This window comes from Anabrus simplex, chromosome 3 (assembly GCF_040414725.1).
Source record: "Anabrus simplex isolate iqAnaSimp1 chromosome 3, ASM4041472v1, whole genome shotgun sequence".
Lineage (NCBI taxonomy): Eukaryota > Metazoa > Arthropoda > Insecta > Orthoptera > Tettigoniidae > Anabrus > Anabrus simplex.
The window spans coordinates 46296892-46315989 of NC_090267.1; the positions used below are offsets into that span (position 1 = coordinate 46296892).

Sequence of the window (19098 nt, forward strand, 5' to 3'; positions counted from 1 at the left end):
CTGTTCAATCTCTAATCATCTGTTTTATTCATCGAATGTACCATTTATTAACATAATTTTCAATAGTTATCTCAGGTTATTCCTTCTATGGTTTTTGAGATTAAGGGAGACGGGTATCTTTGACTTGACTTGATATTAGATTTACTGTATGTTGGTTTTATAGGCTGTCTACGGACGTGGTGAAAACCCCCGGACGTGGTGAAAACCCCTCAAGGGGACGTGGTAGAATTAAAGACTTACGAGAGTGTATCCTCGTTTCCCTTATTCAATTTGTTTTCTGGTGACTTAATTTTCTAACTCTACATTTTCTACACTGTCTTTTGGACAAACTTTTTCTGTAGTATGGCTTATCTTCTGTTTCGTCGAGCCTTGTGCCCCATTAGGTTCTAGTGACAGGTGAAGTAAACTCGTGTCCTCATCCCGGGGTGGTGCAGCTATTTTCAGGCACACCCCAATTGGAGGTGAGCTGCATGTGCCATTTCAACCACATACCAGCCCTCCTACCATTCTTAAATTTCTGGCAGAACCGGGAATCGAACCCAGGCCCCCGAAGACGGCAGCTAATAACACTAACCGTTACGCTACGGAGGTGGACTATTGACAGGTCATATCACGGGATTGCTTGACGTATTCAGCATCCCTTTCATTTTCTTCTCAGCCATTCTATTAACCTGCGTTTTCCCTTTTCCTGGCCATATTGTGCCGTTTTCACATGACGTTGATATGAAATAATCAGTAAAACAGCACAAGTACTAGTGAATGGAACCAAGATCTGCTGGACTCTCAAACGTGGCGGCGGAGTAACTATGACATGACAATATGTATATACGTTACGATTGGAAAACGTTAATTGCGAGAAATGGACTTAATACTTTAAAATGTATTATTGTGTAATATTACTTATTTAGTGACAATCTTAGGTGTTATATGTACTGAAATTTGTTTATTTCATAAGACGAAACCAATGGAAATGTATGTAAATAGACTTCATACATGGTAAGGTATCGATGTCATGAAAACACAATGGTGGCGATATCAGTCGTAACTAGCGAAGTAGTATTCCTTGAACTAGTAGTAGAGGTTATTAAGTTAAATATTCCGTTGCATGTCACTGTTATGATGAAGAATTGTAATGTAGACACTTATTGAGAGGTTATTAAGATAGAAAAAAGCTTTCAAGTTAGCAACTGCTAAGATTTACGACCAGCAGAAGAGTTAGAATTATCCAGTAAAGCATGCTGTTGTACAAATCTAATAATCTCAATCATTCTACTAAAGAAGAACACATGTTTGTTTGGAAAATAAGCAAGAGTAAAAAGATGGAGGACTAATATGTAAGAGTAAACCCTGACCGCAGTAAATCATGTGGGTACGAAGAGGAAATTGCGGACCATGCACAACCTTAACCCTGGTCCACAAGTCAGTTAATCTTTGTATACTACTGTGAAAAAATGTTCTTTCTGGTAGTTTTCCTTTCCCATTTATAGATGCAGTATGTAATTTCATGTAGATTTAGATGTCCTGAAGTAGTTCTATCCGATACGGAGTAAACACATAATAAGCAATGGCGAATATTGTTAAAATTTATCATATTGCAACATGTATATATATTCTCTTAAGGAATTTCTAAATTTATATTTTAACAAGCGTGTGCGGGATTATTTATTGAGGTGTTCCGACCTCAATGGTCTTAATAATGGCTAGTATTATTATTTCTTGGTGAACAGTGCAACGTAAATACGTGTGACGTGCAGTAATTTGACGATCATATATATCGAAATTCTTTTAGAAATGCTAGCAGTATAGAAGGAAACAGGGGCTGCCTGGCCGAGGCGGTAAAGGCGTGCTCGGTTCTCCCAGAAGGACGTGGGTTCGAATCCCCGTCAGGAAGTCGTAAAATTTAAGAAACGAGATTTCCACTTCCGGAGATGAACATGGCCCTGAGGTTCACTCAGCCTACAGCAAAAATGAGTACCAGGTTAATTCCTGGGGAGCAAAGGCGGCCGGGCGTAGAGCTAACCACTCTACCCCATCAAGTGCCGAGGTTGCGAATAGTGGAAGCCTTAACTTCCACCCCTCCAAAGGCCTTCATGGCCTGTAAGGAGATGACTTTGTTTTATAGGAGGAAATGATGACGTGCCTTATGATGTGAGTCGTTATATGCGAGTGCTAAGAACTGGATTATTGAATGAATGACTTAATATTACTCGAGGAATGTCTTGTAATGATATAATTATGTCAAGTGTTACATACTATATAGAGTCACATATATATTACGCAAGCAAGTCGTGTATTTGTGGTTAATATTAAACATGTGACTGAATGGGTTGTTATAATTCTAGAAAATAGATATCAGAGATTAAGAGTAGGTAAAGCTTTATCTGACCCCGTAATAATTAAGAGGGGAATTCCTCAAGGCAGTATTATCGGACCTTCATATTTTCTTATATATATAAATGATATGAGTAAAGGAGTGGAATTGGAGGTAAGGCTTTTTGCGGATGATGTTATTCTCTATAGAGTGATAAATAAGTTACAAGATTGTCAGCAACTGCAATGTGACCTCGAAAATGTTGTGAGATGGACAGCAGGCAATGGTATGTTGATAAACGGGGTTAAAAGTCAGGTTGTGAGTTTCACAAATAGGAAAAGTCCTCTCAGTTTTAATTACTGCTTTGATGGGGTGAAAGTTCCTTTTGGGGATCATTGTTAGTATATAGGTGTTAATATAAGGAAAGATCTTCATCGGGGTAATCACATTAATGGGATTGTAAATGAAGGGTACAGATCTCTGCACATGGTTATCAGGGTGTTTAGGGGTTGTAGTAAGGATGTAAAGGAGAGGGCATATAAGTCTCTGGTAAGACCCCAACTAGAGTATGGTTGCAGTGTATGGGACCCTCACCAGGATGACCTGATTCAAGAACTGAAAAAAATCCAAAGAAAAGCAGCTCGATTTGTTCTGGGTGATTTCCGACAAAATAGTAGCGTTACAAAAATGTTGCAATGTTTGGGTTGGGAAGAATTGAGAGAAAGAAGAAGAGCTGCTCGACTAAGTGGTATGTTCCGAGCTGTCAGCGGAGAGATGGCGTGGAATGACATTAGTATACGAATAAGTTTGAATGGCGTTTATAAAAGTAGGAATGATCACAATATGAAGATAAAGTTGGAATTCAAGAGGACAAACTGGGGCAAATATTCATTTATAGGAAGGGGAGTTAGGGATTGGAATAACTTACCAAGGGAGACGTTCAATAAATTTCCAATTGATTTGAAATCATTTAGGAAAAGGCTAGGAAAGCAACAGATAGGGAATCTGCCACCTGGGCAACTGCCCTAAATGCAGATCAGTATTGACTGATTGATGATTGATTGTTGTTCATTTATATTAGTTCGTCTACGTCGATGTAATATGTGAGTGACAATTGAGTATCAGTGGACGGTGATGTGAATACAGGTGATAATTATTGTCGGGTTGATATTGAATTATTTTTTGAAATGCATTAGAGGCGTGTGGTGTGTTTAAATGTGACTAATATAAGTTAAGTATGAGATACACTGTGCAAGTGAAGTAATTAGAATTCGTATCAGATTCGATGTGATTTAATAATGTAGTCTGTCATAAAACGCATACATTTCGTTCGTAGTGTGCGTGCTCGAGGCGATAAGCGTGTTCACTACATATTTTTATCCATGTTTATAAGAACATCGATTTCTTAAAAGTCGTGATTACTACTCATGAACTAACGTTAGTTATAAGGTAGAGTTATTTACCAGCGAGGCTTTGATTTTCATATGAATGATCCGCATCGTTTTATTTTGCATATAGTGATTGATATTAAGACGATATACGTGTGGCTTCGTCATTAAGGATTAATTATCGCACATATAGGTACGAGGATAGCCAACATGGTATTTAAACATAATTAAGTAGTTGTAGTTTATGGATTAATTAATATGTATATTTGTAGTTGAGATATTATGTTATTTATTGATTTTATTTGTAAATATGATCTTGTTATATTATTATTGTATCATTCATCCCATCTTTCAGTCATACATTATTTTATCGGAAGGGTAGATCCTCGGAGGTATGTGTGGAGATTATTATGTGTCTAACCTTATATCTATGCAAGCACCTTCAGGACAGTTTATTTCAGAATAGGTTGATTCAGATTTTACTTCATTTTGAGTTTCAATCGCGAAAGAACATTATTGATAGTATCATGTACCGAAAGCAAATGTCAGCTACCAGAGATTGTATACGTATAAATTAATAATCTCGATATATGCAACAGAATGATATTGAGTTTGAGTAATCATTATTAAGAAACAGCTTATCATATTTAGATTTATTAATATCTGATGAAATAATACATTGCTTCAATGGTAATTGAAAAGAATAGTAGTAATGGTTATTGTGAACTAGTATAATTGAAAATCAGTAGACGATATATAGGCCTAACATTGTTCACTGCATTACATTGAGATAGGTTTGAATAGAAAATCGATTACAATTTCAACGTTTTAATTGTTATATATTTAGATTTCATGTCGATCCCTGGTTTCGTCTAAACTTATTTACACTCTTATTTGAATAACTTTATTCCTATCCAGAATATCTCAATTGTTATTAATGTAATGTAGACATTCTCAACCATCTCTGATAATTCATTTTGATATTGTGTTCATTATTATTTATAAGGCAACGTCAATATTATGAACCTAAACAATCTTAGGCCTTTGCTGGCAGGACCTAGTGTTTACGGTGCACTATGTCTTCTGGTAGAGGCTAGAGCAATTTTGTTACATTCATAGATCTGTCTTATCCTTGGCTTTGACAATATGAAAGTATTATGAGGTATGAGCAATGCTCGTAATGCCAATTCCTTATGCAGCCAGTCCCTGCTGTGAATGCTGTGAAAATGTTGGTCATAGGGTCAGTTGGTGCATTTCAGTGGGCTTGGCAGACTGATATGTAATAACAACTCTGGCTCGGTGAAGGAAGCAACGGGAAACTACCTCACTCCTCATTTCCCTAGTACGCCTCTTCAGTGGTGCCTAGGCCATGTATGGCAGCTGATGGCAGAGCTGTTGAGGATCCAACCAGCGGAAGCACTGACGGTCTGAACATACATACAAACAATCTTAAAACGAATACCAAATTATATATATTTTATTATAATTGTAATGATATATTGATGGAACAACATTGAACTTGAAATTAGATACTATACGAAACCAATTTGACTGGTTTGATGGACCAAATTCTCAATTCGACATTTCGATCGCCCAATATAATCCTCAACGTAATCCGCTGTTATCGTCAATCAATTCGGGAATGCAACAAACACGTTTAATCATCATACGGGCATCATAGCTAGCTGAGGCGTTTAACTTACCCGATGTCATCTCATAGTAAGAAGAACCTGTTGAAGAGCCTGAGTGTTGAGAGATCGTGACTCAGACGTGGTAAAAGGGTGCAGTATAGCACGAGCTTCGACTCCAGTGTTCCTGGATCTTTCGATCCACTTTTGTGTGTGAATCCCCGATGGGACAAGGGTAAAAAGCTCATAGGATATTAGGAATAGTAGGAAGTGTTCAAATGTGAATAATTAAGTGTAAATTAAAGGACCTAATTTCCGACTCGTTGGCTGAACGGTCAGCGTACTGGCCTTCGGTTCTGAGGGTCCCGGGTTCGATTCCCGGCCGGGTCGGGGATTTTAACCTTCATTGGTTAATTCAAATGGCACGAGGGCTGGTTGTATGTGTTGTCTTCATCATCATTTCATCCTCATCACGACGCGCAGGTCGCCTACTGGAGTCAAATAGAAAGGCCTGCACCTGGCGAGGCGAACCCTTCCTGGGATATCCCGGCACTAAAAGCCATACGACATTTCATTTTTCAATAGAACCTAATGCGTATTCATGGCCCATTAGGCCATAGTTAACTGTAAATTTTAAACTGAGTGTGCTATGACGCTATCCCTAAAGTGGAAATATTAAGGAGATCGGAATAAATACGATGGCCGGCGGTGACATCAAACAGAGTAAATAAGCATACAGCGTAATAGAAATCCAGATTAGCAGAATAGCACAATACATAGAATCATGCTGGCCGTGTAAAAGACAAAGAAATGAGATTTGGATTATTAAAACGAGAAAACAGTAGAAAAAATGAACGACTATTTTATCGACATTTGTCTTCCTTAACGTTCCTTTCCTCACATTCAACACTTTACACTTCCGCAATTTCCAAATACACGCAGGTTCATAACACATGGTGTAAAGTAGGGGCAAAAGATCTTTCTAGGTCGACGCCCCGAACAAATACCATTTTAAAAAATCCCACGCTAAAAGAACACATCGCAACTGCCAGAACCCCTGAGAACCTACCTGGACGCAGGAAGTGCGTATGAGGGTCAGGGTTAGAAACCTTTCTAACATGTAACATGGAAGCTGAAGGTTCTATTTCCCTTTTGGTAACTTTGTTATGGAAGCTCCCGATTCTTTCTCTTTGAACAAGTAGAAGTCTATGTATTCCCTCCGCTGTCTCTTTTCAAAGTTTTGAAACTTCTGTAAAATATAGTGGTCTTGTTCAGGCCTAAAAGCCTTGTATAGAAAACGGAAGCATTTTCTCCAAGGTTGTGAACTATCTAAGCTTCAAAGCTTGACAATTGTTATCCATTTCCTGTTGGAAAATCACTATCGTTGTTGCTTTTGAAAATATTATCCAGCAAAGAAAAAGATTTTTCAGTAAGCATAACTTTCAAAATTTAATATATTGTTTCCCGGGAGGTACACCTCAATGCCGCGCATTTAAAACTAGCGCCTAAAAGAACTCCTCTATTGGTGAAACTGTGAAGCTGAAACTACTCCCAGTTAGAACTTTACTCAGAAGATGTCTCCACAGAAATAAGATGTAATTTTGTTATTGTGAAGTTTCCTGAACTGACTGAAATTCTACTAGTTTTGTTTGCTACCCACCAAGAAGTTTGGACGTTCTTACACAGATGTCACTACTAAAAACTATGACCATGCACCCTGGTGCGAGTTATAAGAACTTATTATTCAAAGAAGTTTGGTATTCATAAGTTTTTTATTGATGTTCATTTATTTTTGGGTTGGCAATTTTTCCTTTTTATTTCCGCCAGTTTTGAATCTAGCCAATCCCTAATTTCTGTAATTAATTTTCTACCAATCATAGTCTTCTTATTCGATTTTGAGTGTAACTTTTAAATTGACCTATAAATTGAGAGGGTATGGCTGGTTTATTCGTGAAAGATCTCGAAACTTCCCTGAGGGTTTATAAACTGCGGCTTTGCACGTCTCTTGGCCAATTGATCGTCATCTTACTAAGTCTGTGTGTCAAAACAGGAGACGGGTGGCCTCTTTCATCGGCAGCAGTAGGCTACATCTACCAGGTAATGGCCACATAACATCTCTCTTTCTTGCTAGTTCCGCAGTCTAACCCGAGGGAAAGGTCCGAGTCGTTAACTATGTAACCTCCTTTTCTAAAATGTAACTTCTGCCGGCTAATGTAAAAAAGGTTCATAAATCTTCGTCTGCAAATCGGGGATAGAGTGTGATGTACCCTCTCGAGCTCCCCTTCATCTTGGTTTGAGGTGACTGCGTTTCATAACAGTTTTTCATTCTGTAACTGGTTAATGTAATTCCCATACGAGTCACCTCAGTAGTTTGGGAATAGCCCATGTTTCGTCGGCCTAGTGCCCTTTAGGTTTTAAGAGTTCATATCTAGGAGTGCAAAAATATGTCTCCATTCATTTTGTGTTCGGACCATTTATTTAACCGTTATTCTTTTTACATGAAGGCCCAGTAGGTTGATTATTAAATAACCCTGTATAATCATTTTCCAATTGTAAGTTGTGCCTTGAGAGTCTAGGAATTGTAAGTTGATGTTACCTTGAGTAGGCTTGGGAAACTGAGAGCCTGTTAGCTCTTTTTCAAAGTAAGATTACTGAATGCCTCTTGAAGGCTAGATGTTGTAAGTTTGGGAGCTAGTGCTCCCTGAATTAGGGGGGTTTCTGCCCTTGAGTAAATTTGTGCTCTTTGTAAATTTGAGCTTGTAGCTCAGGAAATGTAAAGCTAGGGGCTTAAAGCTCAAGGTGTTAAGTTTCTGAATCTTGGATTTTTTACCAATCTTGTTTAATGTTTGCTACTTATAAAAATTGTTAAATTTTGAGTTCTGAAAATATAACCTTCAGTTTAAGTTTTAAATTCAATTCTGGACATTGTAGTTAGACCCATTCATCCCGGCACCTTCTTTCACCTCTGCGTTCCACGAAAAACCCGGATCATCTTGTTCGTGGTTAGTCCAGATATCTATCCCTCATGTTTATTTTCCTCTCTGGTCCACCAAAAGATTAAGTATAATTACAAAAATGTTAATATGGGGAGCACTAAAACAAACAACTAAAAGAAAAGTTCAGCGAGTGTTTGACCCAGCCAGGGCGGAAGGCTTTAAATAGCGGAAGGTCAATGGACTGACTAGCCAGATAGACTCGCGCCAACGCTAGGGTAAACGTTTCGCAACAATTCACATTCTATGTTAAAAAAAAGTGAGGACTTCATTAATAAATGTTCAAGTTTTCAAACAGAAATAACCATAAGTATTTATACATTTCTGAAAATTTTGAGTTTGTTTTTATAGAATCTGATCATGTTCACTCAAGAACGAAAAAAATTCATAACATGACATTTTAATAAACGTGTTTTTTTAGGTATATTATGTTACATATGTTCGATTTTTCTCGGGTAGTATATAAATATATTTATTCAAAATTAGCCACGATAGACTGATGAACCGAAACGTTATGAATTAACTGAGACTAAACTGAAAAGAGAAACAGTAGCTTCAGATATCACTAGAAAAGAAAGAAAAGCAGCTCTCCATCTTACCCTTGCTGAGCTTTTCATTTATACATAACTACTACATCCAACATGTACTCTAATCTTCTTGTCATATTTAGACCTTGGTCTATCCTTGCCGTTTTTACCGCGTGCACTACCCTCAAAAAACGAACTGAACAAGTCTTTGGTGTCTTAAGATATGTCCCCCTGTGGGTGGGGGTGGTAGAATAACACCTACGGTATACACTGCCGACTAAAAGGGGCCCCAGGGCTTTCAACTTGAGAGCATGGGTTAGCGACCACGGGTCCCCTTTGCTGAGTCTTGGTTAATGCCAAATTCACTTCATCATAATAGAACTGTTAGCTTCCACTTACTTGTGCCAGCTCCTCACTTTCATCTATCCTATCCGACCTCCCTTGGTCAACTCTTGTTCTTTTCCGATACCGACAGCATTAGAGCACTCGATGCCTAGAGAGTCTTTCATTTTCACTCCCTTAGTAGCCCTTGTCTTCCTTTGGCCGATATCTACATTTTTCAAAGTGACGGATCCCTTCCATTTTTTCTCTCTGATTAATGTTATATTTAGGATGGTTCCCTAGTTGTACTTACTCTTAAAACAATAATCACCACGACCATTCTTAAGATTTGTCCCATTATTCTGTTTCTTCTTCTGGACAAAAAATAAGAAATAATATTAAAATGTGAATTAGTTCCCATTCAGGACTGTAAGGGATAGACTATCTTCTTATAACTTTCTGAATTTTGCTAGACTTCAAAGAACACTTACAATTTGTTCTATCAGAGGCAAGCCCTTCTCTACAGTGGCCGCTAGATTCTCCACGCACTCGCCTTTGGCTGTGCAAAGTCTCGCCATGCAGTGCTGTCCAGAGAAGCTCCCGCTGTCCGTTTTCACGTTCTGGACTCTTAAACACTGCTCGTAGTTCCCCACGTACCATGTTGTAAGGGAAAGAACGCCATCAGGTATCTTCACGCTTGCATCCGCCACTGCACACACACAGAAAGAAAAGTTTGAGTCATCAATAAAACATAGCAAATACTCCACGTTGTCTGCCAGAATGTACAGCTAAAAGCAAAAATAGCTGGAATAGTAATGAAATATTCCTTAAGATTAAGAAGGGAAAACAGGAGGAAATATAGCATACCAACACCAGATGAAACATTTCAATGGGAGTCTGTTGGTATAAAGAGATTCAGATCGAAAATAAGAATCTGAGTAAGAAAGTAACCATTAGAGCGAAAATTGAGAAGCAGATGATTATAGCAGCATGTAAGAATAATAGAACGTTACTGGAATTCTGCGAAATTATCCAAATCTGTCAATAACAAAAGAAATGCTTACAAATTCATCAATCAATCAATCAATCAATCAATCAATCAATCAATCAATCAATCAATCAATCAATCAATCAATCAATCAATCAATCAATCAATCAATCAATCAATCAATCAATCAATCAATCACCAATGATCCGCATTTAGGTCTGTGGCCCAGGTGGCAAATTCCCTACCAACTGTTTACCTATCTTCTTCTTTAACATCCGGGAGACAGTGGGTTCGAATCCCACTGTCGGCAACCCTGAAGATGGTTTTCCGTGGTTTTCCATTTTCACTCCAGGCAAATGCTGGGGCTGTACTTTAATTACGGCCACGCTTTCCTCCAATTCCTATATCTTTCCTATTCCATCGTCGCCATAAGACCTATCTGTGTCGGTGCGACGTAAAGCCACTAGCAAATGAAAAAAAAAAACATTTTCAAAGATCTTGGAAGTGTATAGAACTATTCCCTTCATAATTTATTCTAATCCCTTACCTTCGTCCTAAAAATGAATGTTTGCCCCAGTTTGTCCTCTTGAATTCCAACTGTTATCTACATATTAAGATCTTCGAGCCTCCGTGGCTCAGGCGGTAACGCGTATGCGTCTCACCGCTGGGCACCGTGGTTCAAATCCCGGTCACTCCATGTGAGATTTGTGCTAGACAAAGCGGAGGAGGGACAGGTTTCTCTCCGGGTACTACAGTTTTCCCTCCCATCTTTCATTCTAGCAACACTCTCCATTAACATTTCATTTCATCTGTCAGTCATTTATCATTGCCCCAGAGGAGTGCGACAGGCTTCAGCAGCCGGCACATTTCCTATCCTTGCCGTTCAATCAATCAATCAATACTGATCTGCATTTAGGGCAGTCGCCCAGGTGGCAGATTCCCTATCTGTTGTTTTCCTATCTTTTTCAGAAATGATTTCAAAGAAATTGGAAATTTATTGAACATCTCCCTTGGTAAGTTATTCCAATCCCTAACTCCCCTTCCTATAAATGAATATTTGCCCCAGTTTGTCCACTTGAATTCCAACTTTATCTTCATATTGTGATCTTTCCTACTTTTAAATACGCCATTCAAACTTATTCGTCTACTAATGTCATTCCACGCCATCTCTCCGCTGACAGCTCGGAACATACCACTTAGTCGAGCAGCTCGTCTTCTTTCTCCCAATTCTTCCCAGCCCAAACTTTGCAACATTTTTGTAACGCTACTCTTTTGTCGGAAATCACTCAGAACAAATCGAGCTGCTTTTCTTTGGATTTTTTCCAGTTCTTGAATCAGGTAATCCTGGTGAGGGTCCCATACACTGGAACCATACTCTAGTTGGGGTCTTACCAGAGACTTATATGCACTCTCCTTTACATCCTTACTACAACCCCTAAACACCCTCATAACCATGTGCAGAGATCGGTACAGATGGGGGCTTCATTTATTCCATTCCTGACCCGGTCGAATGACTGGAAACAGGCTGTGGATTGTCTTTCCTGCTTTTAAAATCTCCATTCAAGCTTATTCGTCTATTTATGACATTGCACGCCATCTCTCAACTGACAGCTCGAAACATTTCACATATTCGAGCATCCCGTCCCCTTACTCCCGTCTTCCCAGCCAAAATTTGCAACCTTTTTGGAACCCTTGGCTACTCCTTTGTCTAAAATCTGCCAGAACAAATTGCGCTTCTCTCCTCTGAAACGTTTCTAGTTCTCGTATTAAATAGTCCTGGTGTGGGTCCCGTACACCGGAACCACACTGTAGTTGGAGTCTTACCAGAGAAGTACATGCCCCTCCTCTTTACATTCTTACTACAATCCCTAAATACTCTCATAGAAGAGATCTGTAACGTTTCTTAACAATCTCGCTAATATGATTGCCCCAATGAATATTATTCATTATATAAACACCTAGCTACTTATAGTTTTTCCCATGACCTACCATCACCCCATCAACACAATAATTAAAACCGAGAGGACTTTTCCTCTTGGTGAAATTTACAACCTGACTTTTAATCCCATTTACTATTATGCTATTGTCCGCTGTCCATCTCACAACATTGCCGAGGTCTTTTTGCAGTTGCTCACAATCATCTTCCCCTTGCGGGTGTGGGCAGTGGAATAACACCCATGGTATCCCCTGCCTGTCGTAAGAGGGAATAAAAGGGCCTCAGGGGCACTCAAGTTGGGAGCGTAGGTTGGTGACCACGGGGCCCTTAGCTCAGCCCTGGCATTGCTTCCACTTACTTGTGCCAGGCTGCTCACTTTCATCTATCCTATCCGACCTCCCTTGGTCAACTCTTGTTCTTTTCCGACCCCGACGGTATTAGAGTACTTGAGTCCTCAGCAGTCTTTCTTTTTTACGCCCTTCACTTTTCGAAGTGTCGGATACCTTCCATTTTCTTCTCTGATGAATGTTATATAGAGGATGCTACTTAACCTTAAAACAATAATCACCACCACCACTCACAATCACGTAACCTATTTACTACTCCATACAGTACAAATTCTTCTTATTATTATTATTCTTATTCTGCCACTTTCCCACATCTGTGGGGCGGCGGGTGCGAACTATGTCCCACATGTGGATTTGGCCCTGTTTTACGGCTGGATGCCCTTCCTGACGCGAACCCTATACTCCATACAGTACAACATCAACCGCAAATAGCCTTATCTGTGATTCCAATTCCTTACTCATATCATTAATATACAAGGTGTCCCTGGAGGAATGGTCAATATTCAGGGTTATGACAGGAACAATCATTTGAAGCAAATGGTTTTCGAGAGAGAATATATTTAACGTATTATCCGCGGAACTTTTAGCGATACTTCGGCTCCCTTGTGCGAATTGGTAGACCTCGGTTATCTTCGACATTCGTATTGGTAACCTTTGACACAAAAACTATGAATCGATTATGCATCGCCGTGAGACATCTGGTGGTATAATTGCAACACTCTACGTACTGTTGTTGTTTACACAGCAAAGCCAAAATATAGGTTACTATAGAACATGAGTGAGGAAAATATTAAGGGGGGCATGTCAGCAGCTAACTTACGACGTCTGACCATCCAGGCATTCCACTCAGTATCTGCCGCAGATGCTATTTGCTATTTGCTTTACGTCACCAACACTGACAGGTCCTATGGCGACGAAGGGATAGGAAAGGCCTAGGAGTGGGAAGGAAGCGGCCGTGGCCTTAATTAAGGTACAGCCCCAGCATTTGCCTGGTGTGAAAATGGGAAACCACGGAAGACCATTTTCAGGGCTGCCGACAGTGGGGTTTGAACCCGCTATCTCCCGGATGCAAGCTTACAGCCGTGCGCTCCTAACCGCACGGCCAACTCGCCCGCTCTGCCGCAGATGGGGAAGGGTATTGCAGAAAGGCGAAAGAACTGGAAGAGAAATACTGAAGGCACGACGGTGTCATGGAAATAGCCATGGACGACATTGTAACAATTAATAGTTCTGCAGATAGCAGTGACGATTGTGAAAGTGATATTTCTGAGAATTCATGCTAGGAATTAGATTCACATCAAGAAATGTTATGTAATATGTGTGTGACACAGTTGTTGGCTTTAGATAATAAATGTTTTAAAAACTCATATCGATCGATCATACTTCGTTCGTTCGTAATCTGTTTACCCTCCAGGGTCGGTTTTTCCCTCGGACTCAGTGAGGGATCCCACCTCTACCGCCTCAAGGGCAGTGCCCTGGAGACTCAGACTTTGGGTCCGGGATACAACTGGGGAGAATGACCAGTACCTCGCGCAGGCGGCCTCACCTGCTATGCTGAATAGGGGCCTTGTGGAGGGATGGGACGATTGGATGGGACAGGCAAGGAAGAGGGAAGGAAGCGGCCGTGGCCTTAAGTTAGGTGCCATCCCGGCATTTGCCTGGAGGAGAAGTGGGAAACCACGGAAAACCACTTCCAGGATGGCTGTGGTAGGAATCGAACCCACCTCTACTCAGTTGACCTCCCGAGGCTGAGTGGACCCCGTTCCAGCCCTCGTACCACTTTTCAAATTTCGTGACAGAGCCGGGAATCGAACCCGGACCTCCGGGGGTGGCAGCTAATCACGCTAACCACTACACCACAGAGGCGGACGATCGATCATACTATCGATTCAATTCAGATTTCACTTCCATTCAGTTGGCAGTATTACCGGAACAGTGACAGCTCCCTCCTTACTCCTCACCCCCATAAAACGAAGTATCACTAAACGTTTCGCGGTTAATACATTTGTTTCTGGGCTAGTGGCGCGCACGTACGTGCCTTACCCACCAAACCTCTTTGACGTTTTGAAATGTGTACAAGTTTTGGGCATGTAATGTTCACCATCCACGTGTTCGTGGAACATTGTTACGAGCAGAAAGTCACTGTATGTTGGTAGTAGGACTACGTTGCATCATTTCAACAATGTGTTGAAATGAAATGGCGTATGGCTTTTAGTGCCGGAAATTCCCGAGGACAAGTTCGGTTCGCCAGATGCAGGTCTTTTGATTTGACACCCGTAGGCGAAGAAATGATGATGAAGACGATGCATACACCCAGCCCCCGTGCCAGCAGAATTAACCAATTCTGGTTAAAATTCCCTACCCTGCCGGGAATCGAACTCGTGACCCCTGTGATCAACGGACAACACGCTAACCATTTAGCCACGGAGCCGGGCAACAATGTGTTGCTGTTCCTGCACAGGTTATTGAACTATACGTTGTGCCATTTCACTGTTAGGAATGAACATGTTGGAACAAAAATGGACGCTATGCCGCGAGAAAATTAAACACGACACACCAATCTAATCGTCCATGTCGAGAAAATTGTATTCATGTCAGGAATAAGCCGAGAAATAGTATCAAGAAGGCGGTGAATAAGAATGAAGGATACAGAACTGTTACAAGTTTATTATTACAATAATCACTCCAGAAGAAACCATCTCAAGCTAATCGGTAGGGCATATTAATACGTAAAGAAGTCGGTAGGGATAAAAAAAGGCTTGTGTTGTATTCAAGAAGCACGATATACAAAACACAACTTAAAAGTTTGTTTGCAGTCTTTCATACAATATACACAAAATAAGGAGAATTTCGACTTGCTTCTGATAAGGATGAACACGCTAGATAATAACATAAGTAAGTTGATTGTTTGTCGAAGAAATATGTATATATGAACAACAAGATCCTACGTGTACAATGATGTCTATCCTGACGAGATAGGGTGCCACAAATGAGTGAAAGTTTATGATAGCAGATGGCTATCTGAAGTCTGAGAAGTTTGGATGGAACTTGGTGCAAAGTTCTTGCTACCAGAATGCTAGGCAGGTGTAGGCAAGTTACAAGGGAGGTGGAAATCTTGGGGCGTTGTGTCCTGAGGTGAAACCTCCCGATCAGAATTCAGTCCACCTGTTCAGTCCACATTTTCAAGAGGGACGCCTCCGTGTCTGACATACAGTGTAGCCTGATCGCTGGACACAGCTGACTGCCTGGAGCGGTGGAAACGTCGCTCCAATATATACTCGCTGGCTGACGTCACACCACATACGTCAGCGCTCTGCTGGACACACACTCGTAGTGTCGAGTAGGTTCTATGCGTAAGCGGGTTGTGGAGCTCCAAGGCGGAGGACACTACAACATCTTGAACCAAAAGAAATAGGAATAACATCAAGAAAATAGAGAAAGGCTACAGAAATGTTGCGTAGAATCACGTATTAATAAGCTGAGAAATTAAAACGACTTGTTGGAAATCACTACGTAACCAGCTACGTCACAAGACACAACGCGAAAGTAGCACACATCATTTTTAAGCTACTAGCAAGAAATAATAAATACTGCGCCAATTGAAAACAAGCTGTAGGAAACTAAATCGAATTATAATTGAGATTTTAATAGCCATTTTAGTAGCCTGCAAGGCCTGAGCTGAATCTAATTTAAAGAAGCATTATTTCCAATACGTTTATGAATGTTAGAAGGCTTTGAATACTAAGATGACGAAACTGACCATGTTTATCTGTATTTTTGTCTTCACTGCGCAAGAGATGGTGACCTGTCGGCGGAGCTATCCCTAGATGACGGAGAAGGAGGAATGACCTACCCATATGTTTCCCAGAGACCAGCACGATGTAGCAGTCGTATCTGACGAGATGTCCTAAAGCATTCGGACACACCAGCGAGGGAATACAGGGAAGAAAAGATAATTTTATTGAGATAACATTACCGGAAGTACCTTTAACAGCTTGTTTTGAAAAGTGCCATTTTCTAATTGCATTTAATATATGTGTGCAGTGCTGTCATAGAGTTATATTCAAGAAGAGTGAATTCATGTGTGAAATAGCATTGATATAACGACGTAGGAGGATAATAGGTAGTCATCTAACTTAAAATGACAATCCCTTGATTAGCATGTATTTAGTCAGTGATAACCAGGTTATGCGTTCGTAATGCTGTCTATATTTAAATAAGAGGTTAATTTACTTCCGTTGTGAATATTATACCGACATTGTGGTTAATGTTATGATTGAATTAGGGTGTTATACCACGAAATGGAGATGATGCGATACGATATACAAGGTTATATTGGGATCATAAGAAGACATATGAGCAATATGAGATGAATCTGAAGAAAATTGAGAAGGAAATGGAATATACAAGTGGATAAATAATAATTATGAAGCCATACGCATCAAGTTAAGATAGATTATTGGGGTTATTGAAATGAAGGATGAGATATAATACGAATAATATGAAACAGATGTTATATATAATGAAAATGGTTGTGTAATAATAACAAGAATGATGGTAATGATTACTATTTCATCGAGATAGAAGAGATGGATGTATTTTAATGGTGATACTTAGTTGACGCTATTTAAGGTTAAGAGTGAATGTATTTAATTACATAACATATATTAATCTTTCAGTATTCCACATCCAGCATTAAATATGATCCATGTAATTTACATACGTCGGATAGATACCCGTAGATCATAAAAAATGAATCCATATAGGGAGAAGTGAGTGAAATTAACCCACATTATCCAGAATTCTTAACCACAATCATGTTTATTTAAATAAATAGAGTAAGGATGCTTACTTGCTCATTTCAATGATCACTGAAGACGTTCTCCATAATTAGATAGGTAGATAGATAAATGTCTTTATTGGCGTAGTTAAGGCCATTGGGCCTTCTCTTACACTAAACCAATTAGTATACATTCAAGTCATAAGTAATACAGCTGCCCCTGTGGATCAGCGGTAGAGTGTCGGCCTCCGGATCCCAAGATAGCGGGTTCAAACCCGGCAGAGGTAGTCGGACTTTTGAAGGGCGGAAAAAGTCCATTCGACACTCCATGTTGTACGATGTCGGCATGTAAAAGATCTCTGGTGACACATTTGGTGTTTACCCGACAAAATTCATTAAATCTCAGCCATAGACGCCCAAGAGAGTTTCGGTTTACTCGATCTGCCACCTAGTGGGGGCCTAGAGTAAAACGGAACGTCGAAATTGACGAGCAGACAGCCGGATGGCGTCAGATTGAAATGTCTGCAAACGGTAGCTGAGGCCATACGATTATTATTATAATAAGTAATACTAAGGTAATTAATACTAGAAGACACAATTTAAACACAATCAAATTATAACTGAAATAAAATTCCACCACAGTGAGACATACATACAACAGTAATAATAATAATAATAAAATAATAATAATAATATTATTATTAATAATAATAATAATAATAATAATAATAATAATAATAATAATAATAATAGCTAGTAATGATATTGTAGTAGCACAATCACTGAAAGGCCAGAAATGCACAGGTTATTCCCTTCCTGCTGTACCTTTTAACGCTCTTTTAAATGACACTCTAGTTGGTATTCCCCTGACGTCGTCCGGTAAACGATTCCATTCTCGTGCGGCAAACACAGAGAATGAGCTGTTACATGCGGCAGTTCGATGGTGAGGGATGATGAGCAGGTTGGATGTTTGAGCCCTTGTATGTCTGTCATGAACATTTGAGAAGTAATGGAAACATGAAGAAAGGTAGGATGGGGAAGATGTAGTAAGAACTCGATGGAGGAGACACAAAGTATGATGGTTACGACGAACATGGAGTCGCGACCACTCTAATTTTAGGAAAGATGGTGACACGTGGTCATATTTTCTTAAATTGCAAATATATCTCACACATGCATTTTGAGCGCGCTGTAGCCTTAGGGAAAATTGCGGCCTCACGTCATTGAAAACAACATTACAATAGTCAAAATGTGTCATTACAAGAGCTTCAATTAATTTCTTTTTAAGCTTTATTGGAAAAATATATTTATATAAAGAATGTTAACCTGAGTAAACTTTTTCACAGATATGTAAGACATGTGGAGACCAAGTCATGCGTTCGTCCATGATAACACTGAGATTCTTCACTTGTGATACAAAAGGAATTGGAACATCCTGAAGGATTACTCTTCGCAACGGACGTTTAGTTATACTCGTTATTTGACTTTGATGGCCAAGAAGAATTACTTGCGACTTTGTAGGGTTCAATTTCAGGCCGTACGCAGCAGACAAATCACTAACAGAGTCTGTGTAGAGTTGAAGATCGTCAGCGTACATATGGTAGTTGCAGTGTTTTAAATTCGATGATAGGTCATTCACAAAGAGTGCGAAAAGAAGAGGACCAAGTACAGAGCCTTGATGGACTCCTCTGTTCACGTGGCGCCACGAGGAAACAATTCCATTATTACCTTTCACACATTGTTGACGTCCGTGAAGATAAGAATGCATCCAAGCAATCGTACTCTGAGCAAAATGTAGAGCCTTCAGTTTTACAAGTAAAATGTCAATGTCTACGCTGTCGAAAGCTTTACTGTAATCTAGTAGTACCAGAACTGTGAA

General features: G+C 39.8%; 1 protein-coding gene across 1 annotated transcript in view; it reads right to left on the reverse strand.

The window, feature by feature from the left end:
* The window catches only part of LOC136866988 (nose resistant to fluoxetine protein 6-like), a 227149-nt gene that overhangs the window by 126574 nt on the left and 81477 nt on the right, over window positions 1-19098 (reverse strand). The window contains exon 2 of the mRNA XM_068226789.1: window positions 9660-9877. Within this exon, the coding sequence (XP_068082890.1) occupies window positions 9660-9877 (218 nt within the window). The remainder of the gene's footprint in view (window positions 1-9659; window positions 9878-19098) is intronic.